This window comes from Leptonychotes weddellii, chromosome 1 (genome assembly GCF_054177405.1).
Source record: "Leptonychotes weddellii isolate Sample4059 chromosome 1, ASM5417740v2, whole genome shotgun sequence".
NCBI lineage: Eukaryota > Metazoa > Chordata > Mammalia > Carnivora > Phocidae > Leptonychotes > Leptonychotes weddellii.
The window spans coordinates 72,258,978-72,274,986 of NC_138369.1; the positions used below are offsets into that span (position 1 = coordinate 72,258,978).

The 16,009-nt window shown below is 35.4% G+C and overlaps 1 protein-coding gene across 8 annotated transcripts in view; it reads left to right on the forward strand.

Moving 5' to 3' along the window:
* Positions 1-16,009, forward strand: part of SATB1 (SATB homeobox 1) — a 98,923-nt gene that overhangs the window by 50,046 nt on the left and 32,868 nt on the right. For all 8 annotated transcript variants that reach the window (XM_081825864.1, XM_081825859.1, XM_081825872.1 and 5 more), the window contains 2 exons: positions 1,617-2,071; positions 9,566-9,778. In XM_081825864.1, the coding sequence (XP_081681990.1) occupies positions 1,617-2,071; positions 9,566-9,778 (668 nt within the window). The remainder of the gene's footprint in view (positions 1-1,616; positions 2,072-9,565; positions 9,779-16,009) is intronic.

The window sequence follows — 16,009 nt, forward strand, 5'->3', positions numbered from 1 at the left end:
CCTTTTGAGTTTGCTAGTGTTGCAAAAGCAAACACTGTGATCAAGGTTAATGTTTTAATTTCTATTAATCTTTTCTTCCACATACTCGTACCTTCCAAATAATATAGGAACGGGATGTTTAATATGCATAGCATTGTGCCCTGTTTTAAATCTGCTTCTTTTTCCTTCCATTGCATCCATTTAATAACAACAACAACAATAATGACTTCTCCTAAAGATTTTAAGAAACAAGAGAACCTGAATTTTGAGCATGTTTTAGCTTTTAATATTTGAAGCAAAGCCATCCATCTACCAAAACAGATTCTTTGCCTTTTATAGCTTAGAGCTGTAATGAAGACAATGCATCATTTTTGGAATAATTGCTTGAATTACTATTCCCTGTGAATGGCCCACTTGGGCTGATATCACTGGTAGAAATGGAAGGTTTCTTTCCCAATTCTTAGTTATATTTTGCATATATCAGTGATTATGGCAATATGATAAGTTCCTCTAAATATAAAGCCTGAATATTTAATAAAGAGAGAAATGATGGTTAAAATCAAGCCAGAGTCTATACATCAGAAACATAGTGTGCTATTTGGAAAAGACTCACCTATTTACATACACCAACCATGCTCGGCCTTTCCATTTAAGAGCATCAAACCAGTCTCTTCCTTGCAACAGCAAAACATTTGACATACTTACAGCTGACTCTCAGCCAATCCACATTAGAGACCTAGCCAAGGGAGAAGCATTCATCCTGGTAGGTGATAATAAATTGCAAAATCGTGACAGTATCACCATTGTACCGGGATGACTCCCCGCCCCTTCCTTGAAAGATTGTCTTTAGCATCTGGTGATAGCCATAGCTTCTTCAAGAAACATTTGGATCTTAGCAAAACTAGGTATACTGGCTTGCAATACAGTAAATCATTTGCTTCATTCTCTTGCAGATATACCTGCCACCCATGATAGTTAGAATTAAATGAAGCAAGCCATATAAGATACCCAACCCCAGTGTTCAATATGTCCTCAGTTATTATTACTTATCATTATGATCATTTTATTTATTATATTGGTTACTTCTTTATATATTCATGGCTAGGTAAAAATTGACCGTAGATAACATTTATGTCCTCTTTTTCCTTTCAAACCTTTTGCCTCGAGTAATAACAGTTAATATATATCATGAAAAAATACATGTATATTTCTTTTTTCGTTAATGCATGTATTTTTTTAGCTCTAGTTGCTATTAAGCAATCTGTGTTCTTCTAGAAGCTATTTTAATTTTAAAATAGCCATTGCTTATAAGCCTTCTTGGAGTAGTGAGAGTGAATAATAGTTTGACCCCAAAACTAGTCACATAGAATTTGAAAATAATTAATTTTATGCCTTAAGTCTAAACCGCATTATAAAATTAGACCTGAAGTACCTGATAGTACCCCTTTCAAAGTTTGTAGAGTTGTGCAGAAGAGGGAAGTAAAAACGTAGCCATTGAGTTCCATCTTGAAATTTTCTTAGTTTAATTGGATCTTTAATGTGCCCTGTGCCTACTGTCTGTATTTAGGAAATGGTCAGAAATCCTTATCAGTACCATCGCTGTTGGCTTAACCTGACTTTCCTTTTGTCTACTTTAGTTGAAATGGATAGCCTTTCTGAACTATCCCAGCAAGGTGCCAATCATGTCAACTTTGGCCAGCAGCCGGTCCCAGGGAACACAGCCGAGCAGCCTCCGTCCCCCGCGCAGCTCTCCCACGGCAGCCAGCCCTCTGTCCGGACCCCTCTACCGAACCTGCACCCTGGGCTTGTGTCAACGCCCATCAGTCCTCAGTTGGTCAACCAGCAGCTGGTGATGGCTCAGCTGCTGAACCAGCAGTATGCGGTGAATAGACTTTTAGCCCAGCAGTCCTTAAACCAACAGTACTTGAACCACCCTCCCCCTGTCAGTCGATCTATGAATAAGCCTTTGGAGCAACAGGTTTCCACCAACACAGAGGTGTCTTCCGAAATCTACCAGTGGGTACGTGATGAACTGAAACGGGCAGGAATCTCCCAAGCCGTATTTGCACGTGTGGCTTTTAACAGAACTCAGGTCAGTTTTGTTCTCTTGGTAATGGTTCTCTCTCTCTTTTTCTCTCTTCTTTCTTTAGTCCCATCTACTAATCCTTGTACTTTTACTCTGTGTTAACATTTAATTCTTCCTGTCATGTGATCGTATTGTCTGTTCTTGGGGGTGCCTAAGCTTTATCACTCCTTTCCCTGTCATAAACTTCCAAGAAAGAACTATATACAGATCGATCTTGATTCAGGGGCCTTGAAAGAATAAATTCACTGTCAATTATATTTTGAACTGGCATTACCTATCCTTTTACATAATGAGAGCATAGGCTGGTGGTAGTAGCAGATTGAGAAATGTTTCATGATTTGGTCAGGGCCGTTGGTAGGACTCCTGGCTTCTAGCCTACTACTGTCTTTCCTGTGAGCCCTGTGTCAAACATGACCATGTAAACGTGCCCTGTTTATGTTCCAGTACAACTTTTGGCGGGGGGAACCCAAAAACATTGTGGTACTCAGTAGCAATTTCTGCCATTTAATTTGAACAGCCATTGCGGGGGCGGGGGGAAGATACATATACGTATACATATGGCTTATTAACCTAAAGTGTTTTTTAGCTTTGTCCTCTCCCCCTTTACATTGTTGTTAGTATTCCTCCAAACTTCATTCTTTAGATCAGAGATCAGCAAATCTTTTCTGTAATAGTCCAGATAGCAAACATTTTAGGCTTTGAGGGCCGTAAGAGCTGTGTCACAGTGTCCTGTGTTGGGCAGCCACGGACAGTAGGTGAATGGATGTGAGTGTCCTGGTGTTTACAAAACTGGCCTCCGGGATAGGTTTGGCAGGCAGACCTTAGTTTGCAGACTTCTCCCTGAGATCTGCATATACCTCCTCGTATTCACACCTTTGTCCTCCTGGGCAAATACCTGTGAAGATACCATCAGCAGGGAAGATGTTTAGAGGGACCTGGAGAAAGAGTGATAATATGGTATGGGAAGGCCTTAAGATGAAAAGCCCGAAACAAATCCATTCTATTAAATTGTGAATGAGAGGAATTTTTTTTAATTTCTTTTTTTGGAAATTAATACAATATGTATGGTGTTTATTTTTGGCCCAGGCACACTAAAAAAACCAAGAGAACATGTAACTTTGATTAGAAATCAGGACATTATGTCCTTCAACTTTCTTGTTTTACCACTGTTCTTTCTTTCGTCAATTTGTTTTTTGGCCTGACTCATACTTTCCTTTCATATTTAAGTTATTTTGTTTATTACATGATTATAAGAATGAGATTCTGGTACAAAAATAATCTAGTATTAATTCCTTGTTGGCAGTTTCCATACCTAGGAGAATCCCAGCAGTGACTTATTTTTGGCTTGCCTTAACTGGATTGAAAGTTAGGAGGCCTGACAAAGCCTCCTAACTTAAGTAACTCAGTGTTTGTTTTCACTTTCTTTATCTGTTTTTTGTGCATCATTTGTCTTTCTTGAAGGGTAGTTGCAGAAGGTTATGTCTCAGGTTAAGATTGTATGATTTTACCTAGTTCTCTATTTTGCAACTTGAAAATGTGTTCATTACTATCTGGTAAATTTCATGATACCATATTCAACTGGGAAGCAGTAATTTAAAGAATTGAATGAATGAATGAATGAATCAAGAATCAACCTGTAGATAATCCTGTTTCTGGCAGCATTCTTTATTTTTGGAAATAGCAGTAACTGCTAGTATTTCTCAGTACTGGGCAAAAAATAGGTTTCTACATAATAGATCAGTAAAATGCTTGTCAATTTAATTGAAAGCCCACAAAGACAACATTGACATGAACACAAATGAAATACAGATTTACTGATAAATGTTTTAAAAATTGAGCAATTTATTATTTCTTAAAGCACTAAGGAATGTATTTTATATGGTGAAGAATGACAAGAGACTTTAGCTGAGGGATGTGTGAAGTCACTTTCCATTGGTACAGTTTTTCTTCTCTTGGGTTTTGATGTCACACCATTACTCTAAAGATTTGACCACTTGTTCTGCATTTGGTTCTCACATTGACTGATTCCATGGATCTCTCTAGGATTTGCTGCTGGAAAGATGGCAGAATTAGAATTCACTCTCTTTTTATGCTATATTAATCTCTTTGAAAAGATAGTTATCTCTGTGGTTAACATCAAAAACAGTGACTTAAATTTTCCTGAGGGTGGTGGGGGAATGAAAACAGTGACAGCTTTGGTATCGAGCTCTCTTTATTAAAAAGAGCTAATGTAGAAAAAAGTTACTACCATAAAAATTATTTGGAGCCCTGGGTGGTAGAGGGATTTGGTTTTAAACCTTTATATTGGTAATTGGTATCCTCAGTCAAAGTGGATATTGGCCATATGTGAGGCTCTTTGACTTAAATAAGCGTAATTTTCTATGTATATTTAAGTGTTCACTTTTGGGGAACAAGCTTTTAAACATGCAAGCATACATGTGTTTTTGGTGGTCATACTTAGAAACCACACACACGCACACGCTCACACACACAGCTGCATTTATTTTAATGATTATACATTCATATGAATGCATGTAGTGTGTTTATTTCAAAGTGTATGCATTTCAATAAAAGCAGGTGCAGAGTGAGAGTGTATGGTGTGAGTGTGGAGTACGAAAATACACATGCTAATGCATATGTATAGACAAGGAGCTCTGCAGAGTTAAATCACACATCACACATTTGTGTGCACGTATTACAATGTGCAATTCCAACTCCAAGTTTTAAAAAATTAATGTAAAATATGTACATGCAAATGCAAAGTTATGATATGATCAGATAAAGAAACTGGTACCCTATAAACAGTATGTTAAAACGTTAATATAATAGATAAAACTAACATGAATTGAGACTCTTTTAGTCATTGACAGCTCTGTGCAACTTTAAAATCCTGGATTTCATGTTTTAACTCTTAACTGGAGAATTTTCTTATCATCCTAATTGGGTCTCCTAAAACCCCTCTTTTAAGACTTTCACACTTGACTATTAAAAAAAAAAAGTTTACCTTTTCTGAAAATTTATGGTGAATTTTATATAATTACTTGTTCTAAGGACTTTTTCCCCCCTTCTGAATTGATGGGCATATGTTCTTTAATTGCTACTGAAGATACCAGCTTTTAGCATATGTCATTCATTCAGTTATGCCTACTTGATGTCTTTTTAATGGAAACCTGTGGCTAAAAATAATTGCCAAAGCTTCTAGATTTATACTTTCCAGTTCACTTCTCTGTATTATTGCTATTTAAGGATTGTGATAGAAGCGAATATATTTGTTAGTGCCTTTTTTTTTTTTTTTTAATAAAACCCAGAGTTAACTCTCATCCCATTCTGTGGCTTTTTTCCCTTTTTTCTCCCCCCTCCTCTTGTCTTTGGCACACTTTATTTTCCAGTAAAATAAAGAATGAAGATGGATTATTCAAAACTGATAACAGTAATGGACCATCATGTAATGTTTTATTGAATTTGAGTTCTGTAAATTATGTGGTGGAGAGAAATTTGCCTGCTTAAGTATAACAGAAATTGCTACTGTGTTCCTATAATTCTTCACAGTGTAATTTAAGGAAAGTCCACTATCCATATCACTATTGAATAAAAGGTAAAAAGGTGCTATTACCCCAACGTGACAGCTCTCATTTGGCCTCCCAAGCGACAGAGATAAATGCGTCTGCTTATAACTTACTTGGCAGGAGTCCAAGGTAGTAGGTGGAGTTGAAAATAGTCTTTCACCTGGACATGTGATTAAAAATTCACAAAACAAGAGAGGCAGGTAGTCTTGAAGAATATTCAACATATTTTCTTTTTAGAGAGGGAAGTTTCATGAAATCATATTTTCCTTCTGAGAGCTTTGAAGTTCCATGAAGCTGATAAAATCTATTTGAATCAGTGATTATGTTCAAAGAGGAGACAAACGGGAGGCCAGACAGACCTTTTGTTCTATTGGCAGTCTCTTTCGCCTATCTGCTGTTTTAAAGAATTCCTAATTAGCTTTTGGAAGTCCTGATAATATTTATTGAAGGTTTTTTTCTTTCTTTTACAATTACTAATGAATTTTACTTGTAATAACTTGTAAACTCTTTTTGGAATGTAAAAAAGGTTTAGGAATTCATCAGTAAGTTCACTCTTTAAGTCAAAAAAATGGGAATTCTCACTTCACCCCTGTGTAATGACAGTGCAGAATAATTTTATATTTTTAGGTATAAAGCACGTAGTACATTACTTGAAGATGTAAAGTCCAAATGAAAAGCAGCTTCTCATTTCCAATAAAATTAATATTCATGAGTTGTTGGTCACTTACTATGTAACACAAATTCTCAAGTTATTTTCAGGTACAAGAATGACTGATGATTTTGTTTGATTTTGTTCAGTAAATTCATTGAGCACCTATGGTGCACAGTACTGATATGTTTTAGTCCTGATGTTTTAGTGTATTCTCTGAGATAGCAAGTAAGGTACATGATGACCTTGACATATGATTTTTTAGCACGAAGGAAAAATTTTGGTAATAGATACCTCTTACTGTTCATGGGGGATTACTACAAATGACCTTGACCTAAGTCTGAAGTGTATTTTTGACTATGGGAAACAGAGGCCATGTACATCTTAGTCCGTAAATGCACCTACTCAGATAACAACAACTTGAACAGGACGAGAACATGCATCCCTCATATTCAGATTCTAATAGTCATTTTGCATCCAGATTTATTCTCAAGTGACATGAATTTTTTTAGGGGGGTAATTAACACATTCTAATCAAAACATTTTCTAACAATATTTTCAAGCATTTCCACCAGGGGGCACTCCCCTCATTGAAAGCCTGGGCCAAAAAAAAAAAAAAAAAAATCCAAAGGTTTCTAAAACACCTGACACTGTCTAGCCTGGCTGCTTTAGAGCTCGTTGAGTGTTCCAGGATTTGAAATACCGCTTTAGATTTTAACATATTGCAGGCAGAAAAACTGTACTTGCTGCAGTAGAATAATTAAGTGGAAATAAATGCTTTGCCCCTAAAACATTTTATATGCTCAACTGAGAAGTCATACCAACATCACAATACGGGTAGAGGAAATTTTAAATTTTCTCCCAGGTGACCTACTATCTTCTAGTTTTAGACATGCAGGGATGACTTAGTTTCATGTTAACAAGACTTGATAGAGAATATTATTATGTATTTTTTTCATGTGTTTGCTTTTCTCACTATAGTTCTCTGCTGTCTCAGAGAACATTTTTAATGGAGATGATACAGTATTTTGTTATTTGAGATTTGTAAATGTCTAATTTAAAATTTCCCAAACACAATAACGTCCTAAATATTTATAGGATCTCTTTTGACCTAATGTGTTTTTTTTTTAAATTAACTGAATAGTTAATGTAGATAAATGTCTTACAAAGTGCCACATAACTTTTCATTGAAGCCTTCCTTACCTTGATTAAAGTAAGAATTACCATTAGAATTTACCCATGAGTAGCATATCTTGTTCTTAAGTTTCTATCAGTCATTTATAATTTTTTCCTTTTGCGGTCTGAATACACATAATTAATCCATGTAGTAAATATTTATCAAACACTTATGTGGTAGGTATTGTGCTGGGATGACAAAAATGAATATTAGGTTATTATGCTCAAGGAATTGATAACATTGTATTTATACTGTACATTTCTGTCTCTTGATTTCTGTGTAATTCATATATATTGCTTTGCCAAGCACATCTTTTAATATAGAACATTTGGTGAGGAAAAGTAGAGCGTAAGGACTATTTTTTTACACCTCTTTTCAAGCATTTTTTTGAGACCTGTATTTTTCGGTTTCAGTGTGACACATCAAAAACACAGTCAATCTAATTAGTTGGCCTTGTGCAAATTAAATAGCTGGATGATTGACTGCCTGTTTGAATTTTAGTTAAATTGACTGGCTGTTTTATTCTTGTATAAACACAGTTGCAGCATTACTTGTCAGTCTTATGAATGAAAGGACATGCACCCTTCATTTTTCAGTCACATTTTTTAATGATGAAACTGAAAGTTTGGGTCCACTCTCCAGGTTTTGGATGCAGGAACAAGTGAGAGACTAAAATTTACTCTTAAGCCCCCTCAGCCTATTGGAGGTTCTTTTTAATAGCAGCCTATTAACCATTTTTAAAGTGGACAGTGCTTCTGTCTGCATGTAGGTGTTATATGTGGGCAATATGGTACCTTATCCCTGAGGAATTAGGAACAAAACTACATTTGCACTTCTAGGAAACCATGAAAAAATGCAAATGTTATCATCTTTAGTCTCAATCATTTTGATATGACACTTGGCCTCCCCTTCCCCAAATGTTCCCTTTCACCGTTTCTGCAGGGTTATTGGAAAGTGAAATTTGCAAATGGCATGGAGATCTTGACAACATTTTTATTTGGAACTATCTTGTGATAAACTGATATTCTGGCTAAATGTAGAAAGCAAATGTGTCTTGGTATTCCAGGCATTATTTCATGTACAAGATGGAAGAGGTAAAGGCTGCTCAGCTCTTATCAAATGGGCAGAAAATTTTTGTAATCCTTCTATTACATATAATTCCTTAAACAAAAATGAGGAAACCCATTCATTTTTGAAAGGCTTCTTCCAAAAAAAAAAAAAAATGGTTGACAATTAATGCTCTAGTATTTGGGGAGAGAGAGACACCTTAAAGGAGTTTACTAATGGTTTGTAAATTTCTTCTATTACTAATAAAGACTTCTATTCCTTAAGAAATTTGGCAACTACAGAATTTAATTGTATTCTTTTCCTGGGCATGCCGTGATGGATTTTTGCAATGTAAAAATGGGGTTATGTATTTCAAATTTAATCAGTGGTTTTCTGAAGTTCAGAATTCCAACCTGTTACCCAGAGGTATAGTGATAGCATGACAGTATTTAGAATTATTCAGGGTAGGCTGTAGAGTTTCCTTAAATGGTAAGTAGAAGGAATCACTTGTCCTTAATTTGAAAATTAAGGGATAACTTCAAATATTGCCTGTGAAAACATAGCATGCTTTAGTAGTATTCTTTTTTCTAATATGTTACAATTCATTTTCTGGTATTTTCTTTGAAAGTTCTCCTTCTCTAGAAGTGGCTTTGTATCTTTACATATTGGGCTGTCGGCATTCCACTGCCTTTGTCTAGGCAGCTTGAGAACTATACAGTTCAATGCTGTTGTATTATGAGCATTTCATTTATTCTTAACTTCCCTCGATCGATCGTCTCCCTGTGAAAGATTTCATGGTAAGTTAAGCTACTCAAAGGAAGGAGACCAATTAGGCAGTTTCAGTTTGTGTTATATGTAAAGCAGATGCTTAATAAAATTAAGAATACAATTGAGGCTCTCCTCTCTACCACTTCAATTGTAACTCACATATTTCTGTGTAGAATTAATGCTTCTGACTATTCATTTTCTAAACAGAGTGGAGAAGGAGAGGGAAGGGTCCCTGGTGGCTGGCTGGGCAGAGCTCAGGAGCAAGCTCACCCTGTGCCTTTCATTCCCTGCAGGGCTTGCTTTCAGAAATCCTCCGCAAGGAAGAGGACCCCAAGACTGCATCCCAGTCTTTGCTGGTAAACCTTCGGGCTATGCAGAATTTCTTGCAGTTACCAGAAGCTGAAAGAGATCGGATTTACCAGGATGAAAGGGAAAGGAGCTTGAATGCTGCCTCGGCTATGGGTCCTGCCCCCCTGATAAGCACACCGCCCAGCCGCCCTCCCCAGGTGAAGTCTCCTTTCCTCTTTTCCCTTCTTCTTTTTCTTCTCTTTCTTCTTCTTCTTCTTCTTCTTCCTCCTCCTCCTCCTCCTCCCTTCCTCCTCCTCCTCCTCATCCGCTTCTTCTTTTAATGTTTGAGGAAGAATCTCAGCAAGAAATTGGAAAGATAGATGAGCAGATATCAGTCTTTCTAAAAATAATAATTCATAGGGTTGCTTGAGGAGAAGTTGGTCCCAAATCAGTGATTCTGATAGAAAAACAATAAGCTACTAATTAGAGGAAAGAAAATTGCTTTGTGTTGCTTCCTTTTGGAGGTTCTTTGGGGGTGAAAAGTAGTCTTTAAATGGGATGTTTGTCTCAACTACAATTATTAAGTAAAGAAACATTTAAAACTCAATAGGAAAAAAAGTGATAAAGTCAGTTTTATCCCTATGAGTTTTAGAACTGCCATTTGAATAGTAAATAAATAAAAATAAATAAGTAATTCCATTTGTATTTATGCTTTCCAATACGAAGTGCAGCTGGTACCAATTACACATCATCTCGTTTGTAATCTTTCATAATTAAGTTTAATACAATCCTTGAAGGCAGCTTTAAATGGGGCGGATAAGGAATTCCACCCATATTCCCAGAAATGGGCACATTTTCTATTTCCCGAATTTTCGTACTTTTTAGAAAGGACAAAAGTCACCATGCAGGTAACTTTGTGTGCGTGCATCTGTATTTTAATTTTTTTAAATCAAGTTTTAAAGATAGCCTTATAATTAGGAAAATTCAATAATAAAAAAGATAAAAGTTTGATAGTATATTAGACTTAAAATCAATAGGCAAATGTATTTCTTACACATTTATTGTATGTACAGCTCTTAAAAATAAGGTCAGCTAAAACTGGATAAAAATTGAATATGGAACACAGATTCAAAGTATTCATGTAGTATAATGTCATCCTGAAATCATATCTTGATGTTAATTTCTTTTCATCAACAGTAAAAAAATGAAACAAAACACCTTTCCATGTATGGAAATATAGAAAAAGCACATTGAGCACTAAAAATGAAACTGCCACAGATCCTTCATCGATAAGGAATAGATATAATATTCAGCCACTTGAGGTTCTTAAGCTCTATGTTATAATGTTATGAAATGAATCTTCTGTAGAAACATCCAAAGTCTGTTTTCTCCATTTTATGTAATGAAAATCAATTTGGTCTTAACGTGTAGGGCGCAGACTGTAAGGAAGTCATTGCTGTAATTGTGGATAAGAAAGTCATGTGTCTGTACCAGAGAAAAATGCTATCTATTTGCATATATACATATCCACCTGCCTACACACACAATTATTGAATTTGATCTGTAAAGCCTTCTATAAAATATTTCTTAAGAGAAAGAACGATATATATATATATGACTTTATATATATATGACATATATATATGACTTTTTAAGAGTGATTAAACAAAAAATACTGTACTTTGGACTTGGTTTAACACTTAGTTTGTGGTGTTTAGAGTTAATACACCATCATTAGTTAACTTTGCTTCTACAATCAACACAGAAGGCCTCTGGGCAAAGAGTTATTTTACTTATCACTTAATCTGCAATACTAACAAAAGAATTGCTTTCTTAAGATCAGTATGAACTTCAGCATTGAGCTGTTTCTTTTTTCTTTTTTTCCTTAATCTATCCAAATATTTGACGTAGTAGTTCCTTAATGCAGTTTTTGTTTTCTAATTTTTCTATGATCACAGTGCTTTTGTTTTTCTAAATGAGATACTACTGTCCTTATTCATTAGGTTTTTTCTTTAGCCACATTTACAGTAATTCTTAAATGGTATTTCTTTTCATGTACTATTAAGATACTCTTGGGTAGCTCCCCTATATATGTGTCTAAAGACTATGTCTGCTGATAAGTTGGGATAGAAAATATAATTTATTTTGGCCTGCATTATTGATTAACTGGTTAAGCCACCCTTATATTTGTTCTCAAGAGGGGTTGAGACCAAGCCCTTAGCTGGGATATCCAGCCAATGATGAATGTGTAAGGTATGTAGATACCACAGATTCTTAGTGAAACTCTTTCAAAGGAGAAAAGTTTCTGTTAATGCGGTATTACTGGCCATCTAACCAAATTCCGAAATGATTATCTGATGTGTGTATAATTTTATTTCACTGCTATAATATGCATCTTCAAGTATCTTAATTTGCCTCACTGAGAATCCCTTTGCATTAACTTAATATTATTGTAATAGAACTCACAACTAGTTTGTTCACCTTTACCCTTTAACAGTGACTTTATAAATGACATTTTAAGAAATCTTTAATGTATTAAAAGTATTATCAATGTAAAATGAGTACTTAAGATTTGGACAAATGTTTCTCAAGCAGCCGAATTAGTAATGTTTTGCAACCGTTGAAATTGAATGCTTTTGAAAGGGAACCAATACACTATACTTAGGGTTTTAATATGCATATTACAAATGATTAAAATGGAAGGGGGAAAAAGGACAAAACGACAAATACAGAAACAGACTGCAGAATTTTGTCTTTTTTAATTTTAAGTTTTGTCAAAGAGGAGTCTATTATTGTATTTCATTTCCCCTTAAATGAAGAGATTCAAAACATATTTTGAGACAAGTCTTTGACTTAGGTTGGACCCAAACCCTGATTTTCTTGACCTGAGCTGAGATCAGGAGTCGGACACTTAACCGACTGAGCCACCCATTTGCCCCTAAAGAACTGCTTTTTAAAAGGCAGAGGTCCCTTGTGGCTCACAGGAGATCTAGACCACCTTTAGGCCCAAGAGAGCTGGCTTCTCTTCCGGCTCCTACCCTGTAGAGTTGAGGTCACACGGAAGATGATTGAGATGTCCTCCCCGGATCATACCAGACTGAAGACCTACACTGTTGAGGAACTTGGATTCTAAATTATATTTAAGAAAAGACTTCCCTGCTTTTAGTCAGGCCCCAAGTTTTATTCCAAGGACTACTTCCCCTGAGAAGATCTAGACCAGCCTCAGAAATCACCAGAGCTCTTGCCTAGGTGAGATGCCTCTGGTACAGACCTGTCCCTTGTGCTTCAAGAGGGGCAGCCGTGCCGTGAGCTTTGTCCTCTGTCTGCAGCAGTAGGCTCCAGGCCGAACCTGTTTGCTGAAAGCCTATTTTCATAAGTTACATGTTTTAATTCAAGAAATAGGAATATCTTGTACTTGATAATGGTTCACAGTTCTCTAACACCTTCATGCCCATGAATTCATTGAATCCTCATACCAGTCTTTTGGTTGGAGAAAGAGGAGAAAACCAAATTTAAGGTTGAGTCCGTTTTCACATCCCCTGTTAAGTCTCTTGCTCTTTCTCCTACCTCAAGCCAGCTCCTCAAAACACAAACACTTTAGAAAGGGGAAAATGAGACTTGGGGAATTTTTCTGTTTGTCACAGAGGATGGGAAGTTTTATTTTTAGATTAGGAAGAACACATATGAGAACCTTCTCCTGATAGAATACGTTAAATGTTTGACAAATGATCCACTCTTGAAGACTTCAGACAGTTGGGCGTTTCTGAAATGGTAGAGAAAATAACCCTTTCCAAACTTTGCTCATAGGAAAATGTTGGGGAACCCAAGCCCTCCAAAGCTCCCTGGTCCTTTATAAAGGCTTCTTTTCTTATTATGCTTCGCAAATTTTACGAATGAGTTTCTAAGAGGGATTTGATTAATAATAATTAGTGATTACTTTCTGGAACTTGTCTGTTCCACAGATCAGTTTTAAGTTGATGATTTCTATTTAGGTGTGTGCTTATTCTGATTTATTTATGTTTTTTGTTTATTTATGTTTTAATATATGTGATGTTTGGAGTTAAGTTAGCACTTTGTTTCCATAAGGACTGTTTGAAAGCCTGTGACTATCAAGTTATAAATTCTACATGAATTACATAATGATTTTTTCTTTATATTTTTATGTCTTTCTGTAATTCTTTAGTTTCTTCTAAAGGAAGATGGGATATTTTATAACAGTGCTTTAGAAAATGTAGTAAGTTCATATAAGCAATGTATAATTAATCTAGGAGCTGCACCCTTCTGTCTCTTTCCAACAAAGTCTTCTAGAATGTAATGAAACATAGGTTCAGTTATGGGCAGGAACTTGATAAAAGTTTTGTTATGAATTGCTTGGCCAGCATGATTTTAAGATCTTACATGCTCATAAAATGCTTTTAAAATACTAGACTTTTTAAAGTCCATATTTGGAAAATAATTAATGTTGTTCCTAAAAAGAACAAAAAGAAAAGTATAAAAAGATAGAACCATGATATTCAAGACAGTGTTAATACACAAAAATTTGAAAATGGGGACCATTTTCTATCACCAGTAAGAATACCTCAGAATAGCACATTTCTTATATAACATTACCAAGAAAACATTTATAGTTTGCATACCTTGATAAATAAATTCAGGTTGGATTTGTAAAATGAATGACAAAGCCATTTGCTAAAAATTAGACATTAATGAGCCAGATTTAGCAAAGGGCCACCAAAAAGCAGATACAGTGTGTCTTTAAAAAGTTGGAATTTTTCCCAATAAAGAAATCCTGTATAACATCATGACTTCAGTACAGTGCAGTAGTTTCTAAGATAAGCATTAGCGTTAGACAGACTTCAGTTTAGATCTCATGTTGCCTTATGAATAAATTTTTGTTTTAGGAGAGTTTTCTCAATTTTAAGATGGGGCAATAATAGTACTTATTCAGGGCTTTTGTGCAGGTGAGAGCTAATGTACCTGAACATGATGCCCAGCACGTGAGAAACAGGTAATAAATGCCAGCCTTTGTTATTGTAATTATTATTAAAATTACATCAAACTTTAATTGCATGCGTGTGTGTTTGCACACATGAGCTATGTGCTTGCAGGCAGTTCCTCCTCGATCAAGGAATAGTACGTTCAATCAGGACCCCAGTAGAGTTCGTTTCGTGTTGTACATGTGTAGTATGTAGCATGTATATAGTATTTAGAGTTCCTTTTCTAGTATGATTTGATGCATTCAGCAATCCAGGAAGGAACAGAATAGAATTCTCATGGAAAATTTGTGTTCTGCTGCACAGTTTTAGGGAAATAATAAAGCTGACCCTAGTGCTTGCACCCTTTCCTCACGTGGGAGGGTAAAGAGTAGGAGCTCCAATTCCTCACTACTTCCCCGGCGCCGCTGTAATGATGGAGTAGTGCGCCCTACCTTGATAAAAGCTATTCGGAAAGCAACTGCATTTATTTTACCTCCTGTGCTATTTGCGGAGAAGAGCTGAAGAGTAGTTTGTTTTGCCTGGAATGAACTACTTTATGAATTTTAATGTGTGATATAATATTAAAAGCTAAACCAGGATTAAAGAAGATTTTTTTTGTACTAAGCTAAAATAGTACTTAGTAGAGTGAGGTATAAAAGATTTTTGTCTCCCATTTTTACCTGGGGAAAAATTCAGCTTTCATATTTTTGAAAAGCTGTCCAAGTCAGTTCCCCTTAAGCAATAGCTTGTGTTTAGGAAAAAATGTGATTCCAGAATTCTAATAGCTTATCTATGATAAGATACGTTATCTGAGCCAACAAGATGATAAAGAAGAGCTTTTCTAAATATTTTTAAAATGAGTAATACAGTTTCTTACTTTATATTTTAAAAAAATTGTTGCTCTTTTTTTTAATTTTTAAAAGTTTCATGTGTATGTCTTTTCCTCTTTTGATTATGTTGGCTACTAGGGAACAGTTATTTGATTTTTTTTTTTATGATTTGAAATTCTTTTTGGTTCAAGTTGTAATTGTTTTATTAAAAAAAATTAAACAATGAAATTTTTAGAAACCAAATCACAGGGTTGAAGCAAATGATTATAGCCCACCTCAAAGATAAATTCTTAAACATAGTTTTTACAAAAGAATGAAAATTATTTTAAAAACATACTGAAACAAGAAGTTTCCAAAGCCTGCTCTCTTAACAGTTGCTAAGCAGATGCTACCAAGGAACCATTTCTTCCAATGCACTGGACTTCATGCCTCCATTTCCATAACATTCCATTTTCAAAGCGATTGAAATGGCTTTTCTTCTCTCTTTCATTTAAACAGTGAGAAAAATAGGTATTAAAAGAGACCCCATGGGGTGATCAAATCTATCCTTCTGCCTCAAAGCAAGACCACCCCAGAGCAAAGTTGCGAATCTCACCAAAGCAACTTTGTAGGCAATTTATGGTAATGCGTTAACTCTTCTGGC